General features: G+C 48.3%; 1 protein-coding gene across 1 annotated transcript in view; it reads left to right on the forward strand.

Annotated features, from left to right (window-relative positions):
• The first annotated feature begins 498 nt into the window (after window positions 1-498).
• shisa9a (shisa family member 9a) overlaps window positions 499-15285 on the forward strand; it is a 38745-nt gene continuing 23958 nt past the window's right edge. Inside the window, exons 1-2 of the mRNA XM_084040169.1 lie at window positions 499-1323; window positions 1900-2006. Of these exons, the coding sequence (XP_083896295.1) occupies window positions 821-1323; window positions 1900-2006 (610 nt within the window). The 5' untranslated portion in view covers window positions 499-820. The remainder of the gene's footprint in view (window positions 1324-1899; window positions 2007-15285) is intronic.

Raw genomic sequence — 15285 nt, forward strand, 5'->3', positions numbered from 1 at the left:
CACAGGAGCGCGTTCATGTACACTGACAAGTTGGCTTCATGATAGCAAACAGGTTCAGCCTCTAACATTATATATATATATACGGTATATAATGTTAGAGGCTGAACCTGTTTGCTGTGTATATATATACACACACATATATATATATATATATATATATATATATATATATATATATATATATATATATATATATATATACATATATATATATATATATATATATGTATATATATATATATATATATATATGTGTGTGTATATATAGGCCTATATATATTTTATTTCTAACAGTGTGTGTGGGGGGGGGGGCTCATAATATCATAATATTCCACACACCTGTATCATAATATATTCTCTCTCTCCTCCCTCCATCCCCATGTTTTCCTCCTCTCCGTTGCGCACCACCCTCGCCTCCTCTCCTCCTCCTCCTCCCTCGCCTCTTCTCCTCCCTCTCTCTCCCCGCTCACTGCGCTCTCAGCCTCCGTTCCGTGCGGATCGCGTCTCCGCTGCCGCGCGTAAGAGCGCACCGATGGATCTGTGAAGTGATGCTCTCCTAAAACGCCTTTGTGAGCAGCACACGCGCATCTGGAGGAATTACTCCGAGTTCATTCCACGACGGGTTCCTGTTTTTGCGCGGGGATTTCTCTCCTCTCTGGGATGCTGTTGCGTTGCTGAAGATGCTGGTCGGCGCGGACGGCGGCGCGTTGCTATGTGGACGCGTGTTCCTGGACTCATATCATGAACGCGCGCCCTTTCCCCTCGCCTCCTCTCCACGTCGTTCCGTGTCTGCGTGAAGTTGCCCGGCGGAGAGAGCGCGATGACGGGGAAATACTTCCTCCTCGCCTTCTTGTTACTCAAACTTATGGCTCTGGTGTGCAAGGCTGACGGGGAGCCGGGCTTCGTGATGATCGCCACCTCCAACGGCTCCCGGGAGGAGGAGAGCGTGTCCGAGGAGACCCCGCACACAGAGGACCAGTGTCGGGGCTACTTCGACGTGATGGGCCAGTGGGACCCGCCGTTCATCTGCAAGACGGGCAATTATCTGTACTGCTGCGGCACCTGTGGCTTCCGCTTCTGCTGCTCCTACAAGCACTCGCGTCTGGACCAGGACACCTGCAAGAACTACGACACCCCGGCGTGGATCAAGACCGGCCAGACCCCCTACAAGAAGATCAACAAGCTGCACGACAGCACCAAAGACAAGACCAACCTGATCGTCTACATCATCTGTGGAGTAGTGGCCATCATGGCCCTCGTGGGGATTTTCACCAAACTGGGTCTGGAGAAGGCGCACCGGCCTCAGAGGGAGAACATGTCCAGGTGAGCCCCCCCCCCCCCCCCCCGCTGCGCTCAGTGCGCTTGTTTACAAAGACACTTGCGGTAGTAGCCTCGCTGATCTGAGATCAGCGCGCAGCGTGTCCGTCATGTCTTTATGGAATATTACTGCTCAGAATTATTAGGACGCTTCACAAACAGGCTTCATGGCAACTTATGTCATCTGGTGCATGGAGAGCCTTTATCTCTCTCTCTCTCTCTCTCTCTCTCTCTCTCCATCCATTGTGTTGAGAATAATATTACGTGAGCGGCTCTCCTCCGTCAGGCGGGGGCGGCTTCTCACTGGACGAGGCGGCATTGCGCTCCATTGTGTCCGACTGAGAAGTCTGAATGCATGCATGCGTCCAAAGTGATCAGGTTCACATCCAGGAGTCAGAACCAGAACCCTCCATCAGGGATCAGGTTCTCCCTCCATCAGGGATCAGGTTCTCCCTACAGATCAGTTCTCAGGATTCAGTCCAGCAGCCCAACTGAATAATTAATAGAGCATGTTAGACTTCCTCATGTCTGCGTCCCTCATCCATCACCTGTCTCTCTCTCCCCCGTCTGTCTGTCTGACAGGGCCGTAGCCAGCGTGCTGCAGGGCGGGTGTCCAGGTGAGCAGTACCGCGGCGAGGAGGCCCTCGCCATGCACTCACAGCACTACGTCTCCAGGGCCACGCCCCTCCGTGAGTGTGGACCACTCCTTACTGTGTGGTTGGAGAGTGTGTGTGTGTGTGTGAGTGTATGTAGTGAGTGTGTGTGAGTGTATGTGAGTGTGTGTGTGTGTGTGAGTGAGTGAGTGAGTGTGTGTGTGTGTGTGAGTGTATGTAGTGAAGTCATCCAGCGTGATGCGAGGATGTGAGCCGCTCCTCCCAGCAGGGATCAACTGTTGCTAAACCGTCTGGCTGATTGTTCGCCGTCAGAAACCCTCAAACATAACAGCACACACACACACACACACACACACACACACACACACACACACACAGACACACACGGGGAGAACACACACATCACCCGTAGGCCTTCCTGTTTGGTTTCAAATGCCGGGTTTTCTTTGATCTGGCGCCGGCCAGATCCTCATCCATCTCCAACCCTCATTCACCATTTTATTTTGGTTCCTACCAACATGATATAATGAGAGAGAAAAAGGGAAGTGGGAGTGTGTGTGTGTGTGTAAGTGGTGGTGACGGTGTGTGTGTGGGGGGGGATTGGGGGGGCGGGAGTCTGAAGGGTGGTGGTATAATACCATCGTATGAATGCCATCTATTTCGGTTGCGTCCCGTGGGCTGCTACAGTACCGAGCTGCTTTGTGTTCTAACACCGAAGATCAAACAGACGAATACACACACACACACACACACACACACACACACACACACACGGACCGGAGTCGGCAGTGTTCGGAGACAGTTGCATCATATTTTCTGGCCACAAACAGAAAGCAGATCCAAGATGGGATGAGTTTGAACCTCAGTCACATCACAGTTAAAGGGACTGAGACTCAGAAACGGGACTGAGACTGGTATGGTGGGACGCCTGTAACAGACAGGAAGACAGGAAGTGTCCATGTAAGGAAGTGGTGGTGTTGGGGGGGTGATATAACCCTACTCAGCATGAAGCATGACGCCCACACACACCATCAACTTCATGATGAGAGCTCAGCTCGTAGAGAAAGAAAGGTTGCATTCATTACATAGTTTGGTTTCAGGAGGGGGGGTGAGTAATGCTTCCAGTAGGTGTTGGGGTCCGCTCCGGGCTTTGTTGGGGTAGGTTCTTTATTCTAGATCCCCATTAGCTTCCAGAGCTGTGGTCACTTATCTTCCTGTTGTCCACATCAAATATAAAACATTACACACACATATAAACATCCACCAGTACAAAAACCTTCTGTATCAACTTCACACAAGTCAGAAACCCTGTATTTACAGTATATATATATATATATATATATATATATATATATATATATATACACGTACATATATAGATACAACACTTACACTCAACCACTGTTAACCTTCCAGTGAAACTAACCATTGTAGGAAGAGACTTCTAGTCTTTATTAGAGACCGTTCCAGTCTATGTTGTGGTCCGTTCCGGTCTATGTTGTGGATCCGTTCCAGCCTATGTTGGGGATCCGTTCCAGTCTATGTTGGGGTCCACTCCAGTCTTTGCTGGGGACCGTTCCAGTCTTTGTTGGGGTCCACTCCAGTCTATATTGGGGTCTGTTCCGGTCTTCCTCTTTGAGGTGGGTGGTGGTCTTGGTGGTCTCTCACCTGAGTGGTGAAATAGTGATTATTTGCGCTATGGATCTGCTCCCATGGACCGTCTCATCCTCGGGGGTTGGGGTAATCATGTGGAATGTTATTAACCTATCCGGCGGGATTGTCCTCCTTCAGCCACCTGATTGGTTGACACCCCCCCCCCCCTCTCGAAGAAGGCAATTCATCACAGTGGGGGCAGGTTTGAGGGGAGAGGAATGAATGGATCTGCTGGATATGACCAATGTTATTCTAGTTGCACGTGATTAACGGATGATAAACCGTCAGGAAAGGGCACGATGATTTCTCATTAAGGGGGCTGGGTGGGGGGGCGGGCGGGGATGAGATGAATGGTCGGTAGTTTCGTCCAGATAAAGTGCAGGATGGTGCAGGAAAATCTATGTTTAGTACTAACTACAAATTGATTATAGCTTATGGCTGGATTGTCGTATTACTGCTATCGATAAATCTGGTCTGGCAGGACCCGGTCACGTGTCCCAGAATGCATCTGTCTGTGGAGGAATGAGGACCGAGAACAAGCAAACGCCATCGCCATGACCAGAACCACCAGTCCCCAGGTGGGGGGTCCCGGCTGGCTTCCATGTCGTCTCCAAACCCAGAGACTGTGTTCGAGTCCCGAAACTGCCCAGCATCGAAGAGCTGAAGAGACAAAGAAGGGGGGGTTGCTACGCATTCTCTTTAGTGTGACATCAACAGCAGCTGATCTCCCGTTAGCACGCTCCTGTTAGCACGCTCCTGTTAGCACGCTCCTGTTAGCTAGCAGGTCTGTTAGCACACTCCTGTTAGCACGCTCCCGTTAGCAATCTCCTGTTAGCACGCATGTCTGTTAGCACACTCCTGTTAGCACGCTCCCGTTAGCACGCTGCCCGTTAGCACGCTCCCATTAGCACGCTCCCCGTCTCATCTAATATCCTCTAAGGAAGAGTTTAATCGGAGTAAAAACAGTATTTATCCTGGTGAATTATTGCACTGAACAATGCAGACAATATTGTACTGTAATTGTCAGTTTGGGTCTCACACTAAAGAGCTTTAGGTGGGCAGATCTAACACACACACACACACACACACACACACACACTGCTCTGGATTCACCATTCGCAGGCTTAATTACCTCCCCAGCAGTTCTAATCTTCCCCTAAACATTCGGAGATGGGAAGGATGAAATTTTAATAGGTAATTGCTTCTGAGATTGCAGAGGCACGAGGAACGGCCCCGTCTGCAGAACGCTCCCCGCCCGGTGACGATGTGTGTGTGTGTGTGTGTGTGAGGCCTGTCAGAAAGAGCCGCGTACGTCCTTCGTTAAAAGTAGGTGACTGTGTGACCTTGTCTTCCAGCTGTCATCCGAGCCTTCGCTGTGTCACATCTGATTGCAGAGTGTCGTAGCGGAAAGACACACACACACACACACACACACACACACACACACACACACACAGAGGGACGGAGGTAGAGATCTGGGAGGCGTTTGAAGCTCCGGTCGTCGTGTTCAAAGGAAGCAGAGCGACGTCGAGGCTCTGAGTTTGTCTTTCAGGTTTCTGTTTCATCTTCACTCTGATTCTCATCCGGACCGCCGAGGAACATGTTGGTTTCCTGATCGACAAACTTCCTCTAAAGTCCTCTCACACACACACACGCAGTCACACACACATGCACACACGCAGTCACACACACATGCACACACACAGTCACACACACAGTCACACACACATGCACACACGCAGTCACACACACATGCACACACTCAGTCACACACAGGCGCTCTTTTCACCGTGGTCCAGTGTGAAGCGTGCTATCGTCTCCTAGCTTCATAGTTAGCATTGTGACTTCAGTGTGGACGTGGAGTCTGTGAGAGAAGGAGTGTGTCCTCCTCGTCCCCCGCGCCTCCTTCCTCCTTCCTGCAGCTCATTATGTTGACGATCCCCGATCATTAGGACTCTGGGGCAGGAACCTGGAGGAAGAACGGATCCGAGGACGAAAACACAGTGAGACCATTTCTAACAGCAGGAGAGAAATAGGAAATAGATTCTGTCGCCATGAAAGAAATCAAAGTGTTTTTGACAGGAAAGAGAGAGCGAGAGAGAGAGAGACAAAGAGACACATACCGGCCGTCCTGTCCGTTGTGTGGCCGGTGTGTAATGTCCCGTCATTGTGCCGCTGTAATAAAAGAAGCAATAGTGACGGGGAATATCTTAACATCTAATCACCCCCCCACGAATATTAATCACTTCATTTACTCCCAGGAAGTCACAGCTCACTTTTGACAGGTAATTACGTCTGTGTGTTGGGCATCTCTGTGACGAAGACCCCGGCATGTAGACCCCAGACATGTAGACCCCAGACATGTAGACTGCAGACATGTAGACCCCAGACATGTAGACTGCAGACATGTAGACTCCAGACATGTAGACCCCAGACATGTAGACTGCAGACATGTAGACCCCAGACATGTAGACTGCAGACATGTAGACTCCAGACATGTAGACCCCAGACATGTAGACTGCAGACATGTAGACCCCAGACATGTAGACCCCTGACATGTAGACCTCAGACATGTAGACCACAGACATGTAGACCTCAGACATGTAGACCCCAGACATGTAGACCCCAGACATGTAGACGTCAGACATCTAGACCCCAGACATGTAGACTCCAGACATGTAGACTCCAGACATGTAGACCCCAGACATGTAGACCCCAGACATGTAGACCTCAGACATGTAGACGTCAGACATGTAGACGTCAGACATGTAGACCCCAGACATGTAGACTCCAGACATGTAGACCCCAGACATGTAGACGTCAGACATGTAGACCCCAGACATGTAGACCCCAGACATGTAGACCTCAGACATGTAGACGTCAGACATGTAGACCCCAGACATGTAGACTCCAGACATGTAGACTCCAGACATGTAGACTCCAGACATGTAGACTCCAGATATGTAGACTCCAGACATTAATACTGCAGACATGTAGACCTCAGACATGTAGACTCCAGACATGTAGACGTCAGACATGTAGACTCCGGACATGTAGACCCCAGACATGTAGACCCCAGACATGTAGACTCCAGACATTAATACTGCAGACATGTAGACCTCAGACATGTAGACTCCAGACATGTAGACTCCAGACATGTAGACCTCAGACATGTAGACCTCAGACATGTAGACGTCAGACATGTAGACTCCAGACATGTAGACCCCAGACATGTAGACCCCAGACATGTAGACTCCAGACATGTAGACCCCAGACATGTAGACCCCAGACATGTAGACTCCAGACATGTAGACTCCAGACATGTAGACCTCAGACATGTAGACTCCAGACATGTAGACTCCAGACATGTAGACCCCAGACATGTAGACTCCAGACATGTAGACCTCAGACATGTAGACCCCAGACATGTAGACCCCAGACATGTAGACTCCAGACATGTAGACTCCAGACATGTAGACGTCAGACATGTAGACGTCAGACATGTAGACTCCAGACATGTAGACCCCCGACATGTAGACCCCAGACATGTAGACTCCAGACATGTAGACCCCAGACATGTAGATTCCAGACATGTAGACTCCAGACATGTAGACCTCAGACATGTAGACTCCAGACATGTAGACTCCAGACATGTAGACCCCAGACATGTAGACTCCAGACATGTAGACCCCAGACATGTAGACCCCAGACATGTAGACCCCAGACATGTAGACTCCAGACATGTAGACTCCAGACATGTAGACCCCAGACATGTAGACTCCAGACATGTAGACTCCAGACATGTAGACTCCAGACATGTAGACCTCAGACATGTAGACCTCAGACATGTAGACTCCAGACATGTAGACTCCAGATATGTAGACTCCAGACATTAAGACTACAGACATGTAGACCCCAGACATGTAGACTCCAGACATGTAGACTCCAGACATGTAGACTACAGACATGTAGACTACAGACATGTAGACTCCAGACATGTAGACTCCAGACATGTGGACTCCAGACATGCAGACCCCAGACATGTAGACTCCAAACATGTAGACGCCAGACATGTAGACTACAGACATGCAGACTCCAGACATGTAGACTCCAGGCATGTAGACCCCAGACATGTAGACCGCAGACATGCAGACCCCAGACATGTAGACTACAGACATGTAGACCCCAGACATGTAGACCCCAGACATGTAGACTACAGACATGTAGACCCCAGACATGTAGACCCCAGACATGTAGACCCCAGACATGTAGACCCCAGACATGTAGACGTCAGACATGTAGACCCCAGACATGTAGACTACAGACATGTAGACCCCAGACATGTAGACCCCAGACATGTAGACTACAGACATGTAGACTGCAGACATGCAGAACCCAGACATGTAGACTCCAGACATGCAGACCCCAGCCATGTAGACCCCAGACATGTAGACTACAGACATATAGACTGCAGACATGCAGAACCCAGACATGTAGACTCCAGACATGCAGACCCCAGACAGGCAGACTCCCCATCTGCATGTTGGAACAGGTGGTTATCACCACCGCTTTCTAATTAACTGCTACAATGACTCTCCTTAATCAACTATTCTAATTAATGACTGCAGCCTTCTGCAAATATTAGGAGGAGGTTTTTGTTTCATTATGAATATGAAATCAGCCAAATTAAAACGTGAGTATGAAGACACAGGGTTTATAAGTGAAGGGTTTGGAGGTTGTCGGAGGTTCCGTGTCTGCAAACCTCAAACGCCATCGTACGTCTGCTCGATTGATTCCAGTCCCAGCCAGGGGTCCTTGGGGTCTGGTCCTTGTTCTGGTCCTTGGTCTGGTCCAGTCCTTGTTCTGGTCCTTGGTCTGGTCCCTGTTCTGGTCCTTGGTCTGGTCCTTGTTCTGGTCAAGTGGATACGTCTGGTTCCAGTCGGTTAGAAGTAGAATTAAGAGATACAAATATTATTATAAGCAGTTTAATTAATGTCATGGTTGCTGTTGCAGCCCAGCTGAGATGAATGGGTCGATGGAGTCAACAGTAGTCGTTCTAAACACAAACTTTATTTACTGTTCAGTTTGGGTTCATAGAAGGAAACGGACGCTTCGTCCTGTTGGATCTCCAGAGTTTCAGCAGCTCACCGTCACATTTAGAAAGAGAACTGACGAAGCAACAGATCCCTTCCATGTTCCTCAGGTGCAGAGAGAACACACACACACACTCACACACACACACACACACACACACACACACACACACACACACACACACACACACACACACACACACACACACCCAGGACCGGGTTTCATACAGCCCCGGGGGCCGGCAGCAGATTTGCTTGGCAAGCTGACTGATGCCACCAGCGATGTTGAGTCACAGGCAGGGAGAGCTCATGCTGGGGGCATATTTATGAACCCCCCCCCCCCCCCCCTCCCAATGCCATCCACACACACACACACACACACACACACACACACACACCAACTCCACCTCTCTCTCTGTGGCCTGCAGGCTTCAGTATGGCCTGGCTCGCCCACCACCGGCCCCGAGGAGGGAGGGACACGCTGGCAGCTTTCACGCCGCTCACCCCCCCATCCTCATACATACATATGGAGACACACACACACACACACACCCACACACTGAAATACACAAACTCATGGACAGGCTCACCCCCCCCCCCCCCATCCTGCTGGGCGCTGGCCCATGGAGAGGGGACATGTGGCTGGGCAAAATGCGTCACGATGCTGGGCACTCTCTCTGACAGATCTTGTGGCTGTCTGTCTGCCTGTCTGACTGCCTGTCTGTCTGTCTGCCTGCCTGCCTGTCTGTCTGCCTGCCTGCAAATCACCGGCCTGGAACGCCTCACAAACACAGAGATGGAGTTTTGTTTTCCAGCCCGGTGAATGCAGTGTATTTGGTTACAGTTCTTCTTTCTACTCCTGCTGTTGTTTGTGTGGTGGTTGTTTGTGTGGCGGTTGTTTGTGTGATGTTGTTTGTGTGATGTTGTTTGTGTGGCGGGTGTTTGTGTGGCGGTTGTTGGTGTGGTGTTGTTTGTGTGGTGGTTGTTTGTGTGATGGTGTTTGTGTGGCGGTTGTTTGTGTGGTGGTTGTTTGTGTGATGGTGTTTGTGTGGCGGTTGTTTGTGTGATGGTGTTTGTGTGGCGGTTGTTTGTGATGTTGTTTGTGTGATGTTGATTGTGTGATGGTTGTTTGTGTGGCGGTTGTTGGTGTGGTGTTGTTTGTGTGGTGGTTGTTTGTGTGATGGTGTTTGTGTGGAGGTTGTTTGTGTGATGGTGTTTGTGTGGTGGTTGTTTGTGTGGCGGTTGTTTGTGTGATGTTGTTTGTGTGGTGGTTGTTTGTGTGATGTTGATTGTGTGATGGTGTTTGTGTGGCGGTTGTTTGTGTGATGGTTAGGGATGTCCCGATCCAGCTTTTTGCACTTCCGATCCGATACCGATATTGTAGCTTTTAGTATCGGCCGATACCGATACCGGCCGATCCAAGCATGTATTAAAGATTAAAGATATTTACTTAATTTGTTGTCAGACTCATGTTGAAAAGGGTTTTACTCTTAAGAACAACTAGCCAACTTAATTACGTTAGTTTGAATAATCCACAATGGTTGGTAATGAGAAGCTGACCTGTTTATTCTTATCAGGGTTTAATAAACACAAAATAGACTAAATAATAAATAGTCAATCTTACAGCTTTACCACCACGCTTGACTTTATTGTGGCAAGTATTGCACTCCGCATTTTCGTCTTTTAGGGTAAAATAATCCCACACAGCTGACATTTTTATCAATAACTTTAAATTCTTAGTGGGACATCAGTGTTTCCCCTAGAATTTTTTTCAGGCCCGGTGGTACCCACCGAAAAAACCCTAAACAGACGAGACGCGTGGGATGGTGTATTAGTGCAGTTGGATTAAGTCAGGTGGCACAACAAGCAGTCTGCAATTCTGCAATTATTATATTTGCATTCAACATTTTTGTTCAACCAGAGTGTATTCAAGGTTTTCAAGGATTCAAGGAGAGAGTGACTTATTAAGGGGCTGGAAAAATATGGCTGGAAAATGATGAGCATCACATTAATAGCTACAGATACTTTTATACGTTATAAAACATTATAACGACATATGAGTGTATATATTGTCTTATTTTATCAAGTAAAATATAAGTTATAGGTTTACTCAACAGCTTAATAGTTCATAGAAATTCAGGTAGAAATAGGTTAACTCAGAGTTCCACATCTTATCAAAAACAATCCTCCCCCACAGACGTCATCACGTCCTAATACTACACACACAATATGGCTTGATGCTGTTTTGAAGGAGTGCATATATTTATCGACAACACTCGGCCTGCATCAGCGCATGTGCGCACGAGCGGATCTGTGCGAGCAGGCAGCGCGGAAGCCGGTCCGGTTCCGGTACCGGTCCGATTCCGCTCACACCACGAGTCTGAAGAGTGCAACAGCTTATCAAAATACAGTGTCAACTCCGTGTTTTCAAAGTAGAAAGCGACATCGTGGTGGTTTAACGAGGCAGAGCTGCATCAGAACAACATCAAGCGCGTAAAATACACCAAGAAGAACGTAGCGGGAGCGTGCGAGGATTGTTGCGGCCGAGCGTATTGCGGAGCAAGTCTACTGTGTTGCGCGGAGGCGCTCCTAATGGACAGGTCGCGAGGTGTGCGCTAGGTGTGCTGGAAAACGCGGACCGGACTTTGGGGAAAAACGGAAAAAAACTGGAATGGATTACCTACGTCGGTGCGCTGGAAAACACGGACCGGAGTTTTGAAAAAAAAAACTGGATCGGGAGTCCGGATCGGGATTTTCCCGTGCAGGCCGATCCGATATCGATATGCATTTTTTGCTAATATCGGCGGCCGATCCGATCCAAATATCGGATCGGGACATCCCTAGTGATGGTGTTTGTGTGATGTGGTTTGTGTGATGGTGTTTGTGTGGCAGTTGTTTGTGTGGCGGTTGTTTGTGTGATGTTGTTTGTGTGATGTTGTTTGTGTGGTGGTTGTTTGTGTGATGTTGTTTGTGTGATGTGGTTTGTGTGATGGTGTTTGTGTGGCAGTTGTTTGTGTGGCGGTTGTTTGTGTGATGTTGTTTGTGTGATGTTGTTTGTGTGGTGGTTGTTTGTGTGATGTTGTTTGTGTGATGTTGTTTGTGTGGTGGTTGTTTGTGTGATGTTGTTTGTGTGATGTTGTTTGTGTGGTGGTTGTTTGTGTTGCGGTTGTTTGTGTGGTGGTTGTTTGTGTGGTGGTTGTTTGTGTGATGGTGTTTGTGTGGAGGTTGTTTGTGTGATGTTGATTGTGTGATGGTGTTTGTGTGGCGGTTGTTTGTGTGGTGGTTGTTTGTGTGGTGGTTGTTTGTGTGGTGGTTGTTTGTGTGATGTTGTTTGTGTGGTGGTTGTTTGTGTTGCAGTTGTTTGTGTGGTGGTTGTTTGTGTGGTGGTTGTTTGTGTGATGGTGTTTGTGTGGAGGTTGTTTGTGTGATGTTGATTGTGTGATGGTGTTTGTGTGATGTTGTTTGTGTGGTGGTTGTTTGTGTGGTGGTTGTTTGTGTGGAGGTTGTTTGTGTGGTGGTTGTTTGTGTGGAGGTTGTTTGTGTGGTGGTTGTTTGTGTGGTGGTTGTTTGTGTGGAGGTTGTTTGTGTGATGTTGATTGTGTGATGGTGTTTGTGTGGCGGTTGTTTGTGTGGTGGTTGTTTGTGTGATGTTGTTTGTGTGGTGGTTGTTTGTGTGATGTTGTTTGTGTGGTGGTTGTTTGTGTGGCGGTTGTTTGTGTGGTGGTTGTTTGTGTGGTGGTTGTTTGTGTGGAGGTTGTTTGTGTGATGTTGATTGTGTGATGGTGTTTGTGTGGCGGTTGTTTGTGTGGTGGTTGTTTGTGTGATGTTGTTTGTGTGGTGGTTGTTTGTGTGATGTTGTTTGTGTGGAGGTTGTTTGTGTGGCAGTTGTTTGTGTGGCGGGTGTTTGTGTGATGGTTGTTTGTGTGGCAGTTGTTTGTGTGGTGGTTGTTTGTGTGATGTTGTTTGTGTGGAGGTTGTTTGTGTGATGTTGATTGTGTGATGGTGTTTGTGTGGCGGTTGTTTGTGTGGTGGTTGTTTGTGTGATGGTGTTTGTGTGGAGGTTGTTTGTGTGGTGGTTGTTTGTGTGGAGGTTGTTTGTGTGGCAGTTGTTTGTGTGGCGGGTGTTTGTGTGATGGTGTTTGTGTGGAGGTTGTTTGTGTGGTGGTTGTTTGTGTGGTGGTTGTTTGTGTGGTGGTTGTTTGTGTGATGGTTGTTTGTGTGGAGGTTGTTTGTGTGGTGGTTGTTTGTGTGGTGGTTGTTTGTGTGGTGGTTGTTTGTGTGGTGGTTGTTTGTGTGGTGGTTGTTTGTGTGATGTTGTTTGTGTGGTGGTTGTTTGTGTGGTGGTTGTTTGTGTGGTGGTTGTTTGTGTGGTGGTTGTTTGTGTGATGGTTGTTTGTGTGGTGGTTGTTTGTGTGGTGGTTGTTTGTGTGGTGGTTGTTTGTGTGATGGTGTTTGTGTGGAGGTTGTTTGTGTGATGTTGTTTGTGTGGTGGTTGTTTGTGTGATGGTTGTTTGTGTGATGTGTTTTGTGTGGTGGTTGTTTGTGTGATGTTGTTTGTGTGGTGGTTGTTTGTGTGGTGGTTGTTTGTGTGATGTTGTTTGTGTGGTGGTTGTTTGTGTGATGTTGTTTGTGTGGTGGTTGTTTGTGTGGTGGTTGTTTGTGTGATGGTTGTTTGTGTGATGGTTGTTTGTGTGGTGGTTGTTTGTGTAGTGGTTGTTTGTGTGGTGGTTGTTTGTGTGGTGGTTGTTTGTGTGATGTTGTTTGTGTGATGTTGTTTGTGTGGTGGTTGTTTGTGTGGTGGTTGTTTGTGTGATGTTGTTTGTGTGATGTTGTTTGTGTGGTGGTTGTTTGTGTGATGGTTGTTTGTGTGGTGGTTGTTTGTGTGGTGGTTGTTTGTGTGGTGGTTGTTTGTGTGGTGGTTGTTTGTGTGGTGGTTGTTTGTGTGGTGGTTGTTTGTGTGATGGTTGTTTGTGTGGGGGTTGTTGGTTTCCCCAGAGAGTTTCCGCCTGTAGTCATTTGTAAGATTCAAGGCTTGGAAGGCTGGATAAACACGCTCGGCCTGCTACATGGAATATATTTAGTGTCGTCGACAACCCAACAACAAAGCTCCCGTCCTCGGAGGATTCTCACCATGAGATCTATGGCTGTGGTTGGTTTCAGGTCCTGCTGTGTTATTCATTTTGCCCACATATAACCTCCCTGATAGTGGAAGGAGAACACTGATGGAATACTTGGTAACACCAGTGAGACTTGCTCCTTGAACGGTCTGGACTATGAACGCTTGCAGGGGCACGATGCTGCCGGCACCGGTGACCCAGTTTCACACGTCGTACACTGGTTTTAAAATGTGCTTAACTGCTCTCATGCTGGGAGTTAAATGACTGTCCAATGTTAAATATGAAACAGCAGCAGGCAGAGTTAGCTCAGCTCAACATAACGACCGGAATCAGGGGGGAAACAGCTGCTGGTTGCCTAGCAACCACGGTGAGGACCATGTTTAAGAAGGTCAAAGGCTGGTTCTTCAGGAGTTCTTTGGAAGATTAAGGGTTGTAGTTTGATTGGCTGCTGTTTCCTCTCATGAAGATATGCAAATGCTGCATTTCAGCATCTTCTCATCAGATCAGCCCGCCACTGTGTGGCAACACCTTAATGAGGTTCAGAGTCCCACCGGGCCTCACCTTACTGGGAAATCAGAGGGTACATTCCTTTAGACAGCCTCCCTGTAAAATATAACACACAGCGCTCCGCCTGTGACGATGCAGCGTTCATGCACATCCATTACTGTGTGCAGAGCATCTGCATACAGGCTTAATACTTCCCTGGAGTGTCTGCCGGCAGCCTATCATCATACACCTCTGTACGTCTGCACATATGATAAACATCTCCAACCACACTAGAAAGATACTCCTTCACTCCCGAGACGGTGAGGAGGATGGAGACGGACGGGAGCAGCTTTAGAGACAGGCTTCCAGTGGGAGAGTACCTTCAGATGTCACTGTCACCCTCACCAGCAGGCGACGATTGGATCGGCCCCCTCAGGAACCTGGGAAATGAAACGGAGCCTTTTCTCTATTCTGATATATATACGTCGTCTACAAGCCTAAAGAGATAGAGAGCGGCAGAGAAATGAAGTGAGGGGAAGAAGATGAGACAGCTGGAGAACGAGGAGCAGAGATGAGGGAGGGCAGATTGCAGGAGAGGAAATGGAGCTCACAGAGGGGGGGCTGAGTGGAGGAGGTCTAGAGTGAGACCATCGATCCTTCAGGCCTCTCCTCGTATGAAAGAGGGTCCACACAACGCTCCCTGTGGTGCTCCGCCTTTAGGCCCACAGACACAACATTCCTCTGTTGTGGTGAGGCGGATCATTGACGGCAGTTTAGTCCTGAATGATTGTTGGAAAGCGCCTTTTTGTCCAAACGTTTCTGTTGATGAACAAGCAGTATGGATGTGAATACGGCAGGTTATCAGTCTCACAGTTACAGGAGAAGAGGAGGAACATCGATTTCTTGTTTTGCTGGGAGACGATGAGAAGGAGACAATGGGCTCTGGAGGGAGGACAGTATATTATATTAAAGTATATTACATTATATTGTATATAGAAGGACATT

The sequence above is a fragment of the Eutrigla gurnardus genome (assembly GCF_963514095.1).
Source record: "Eutrigla gurnardus genome assembly, chromosome: 22".
In the NCBI taxonomy this organism is placed as follows: Eukaryota; Metazoa; Chordata; class Actinopteri; order Perciformes; family Triglidae; genus Eutrigla; species Eutrigla gurnardus.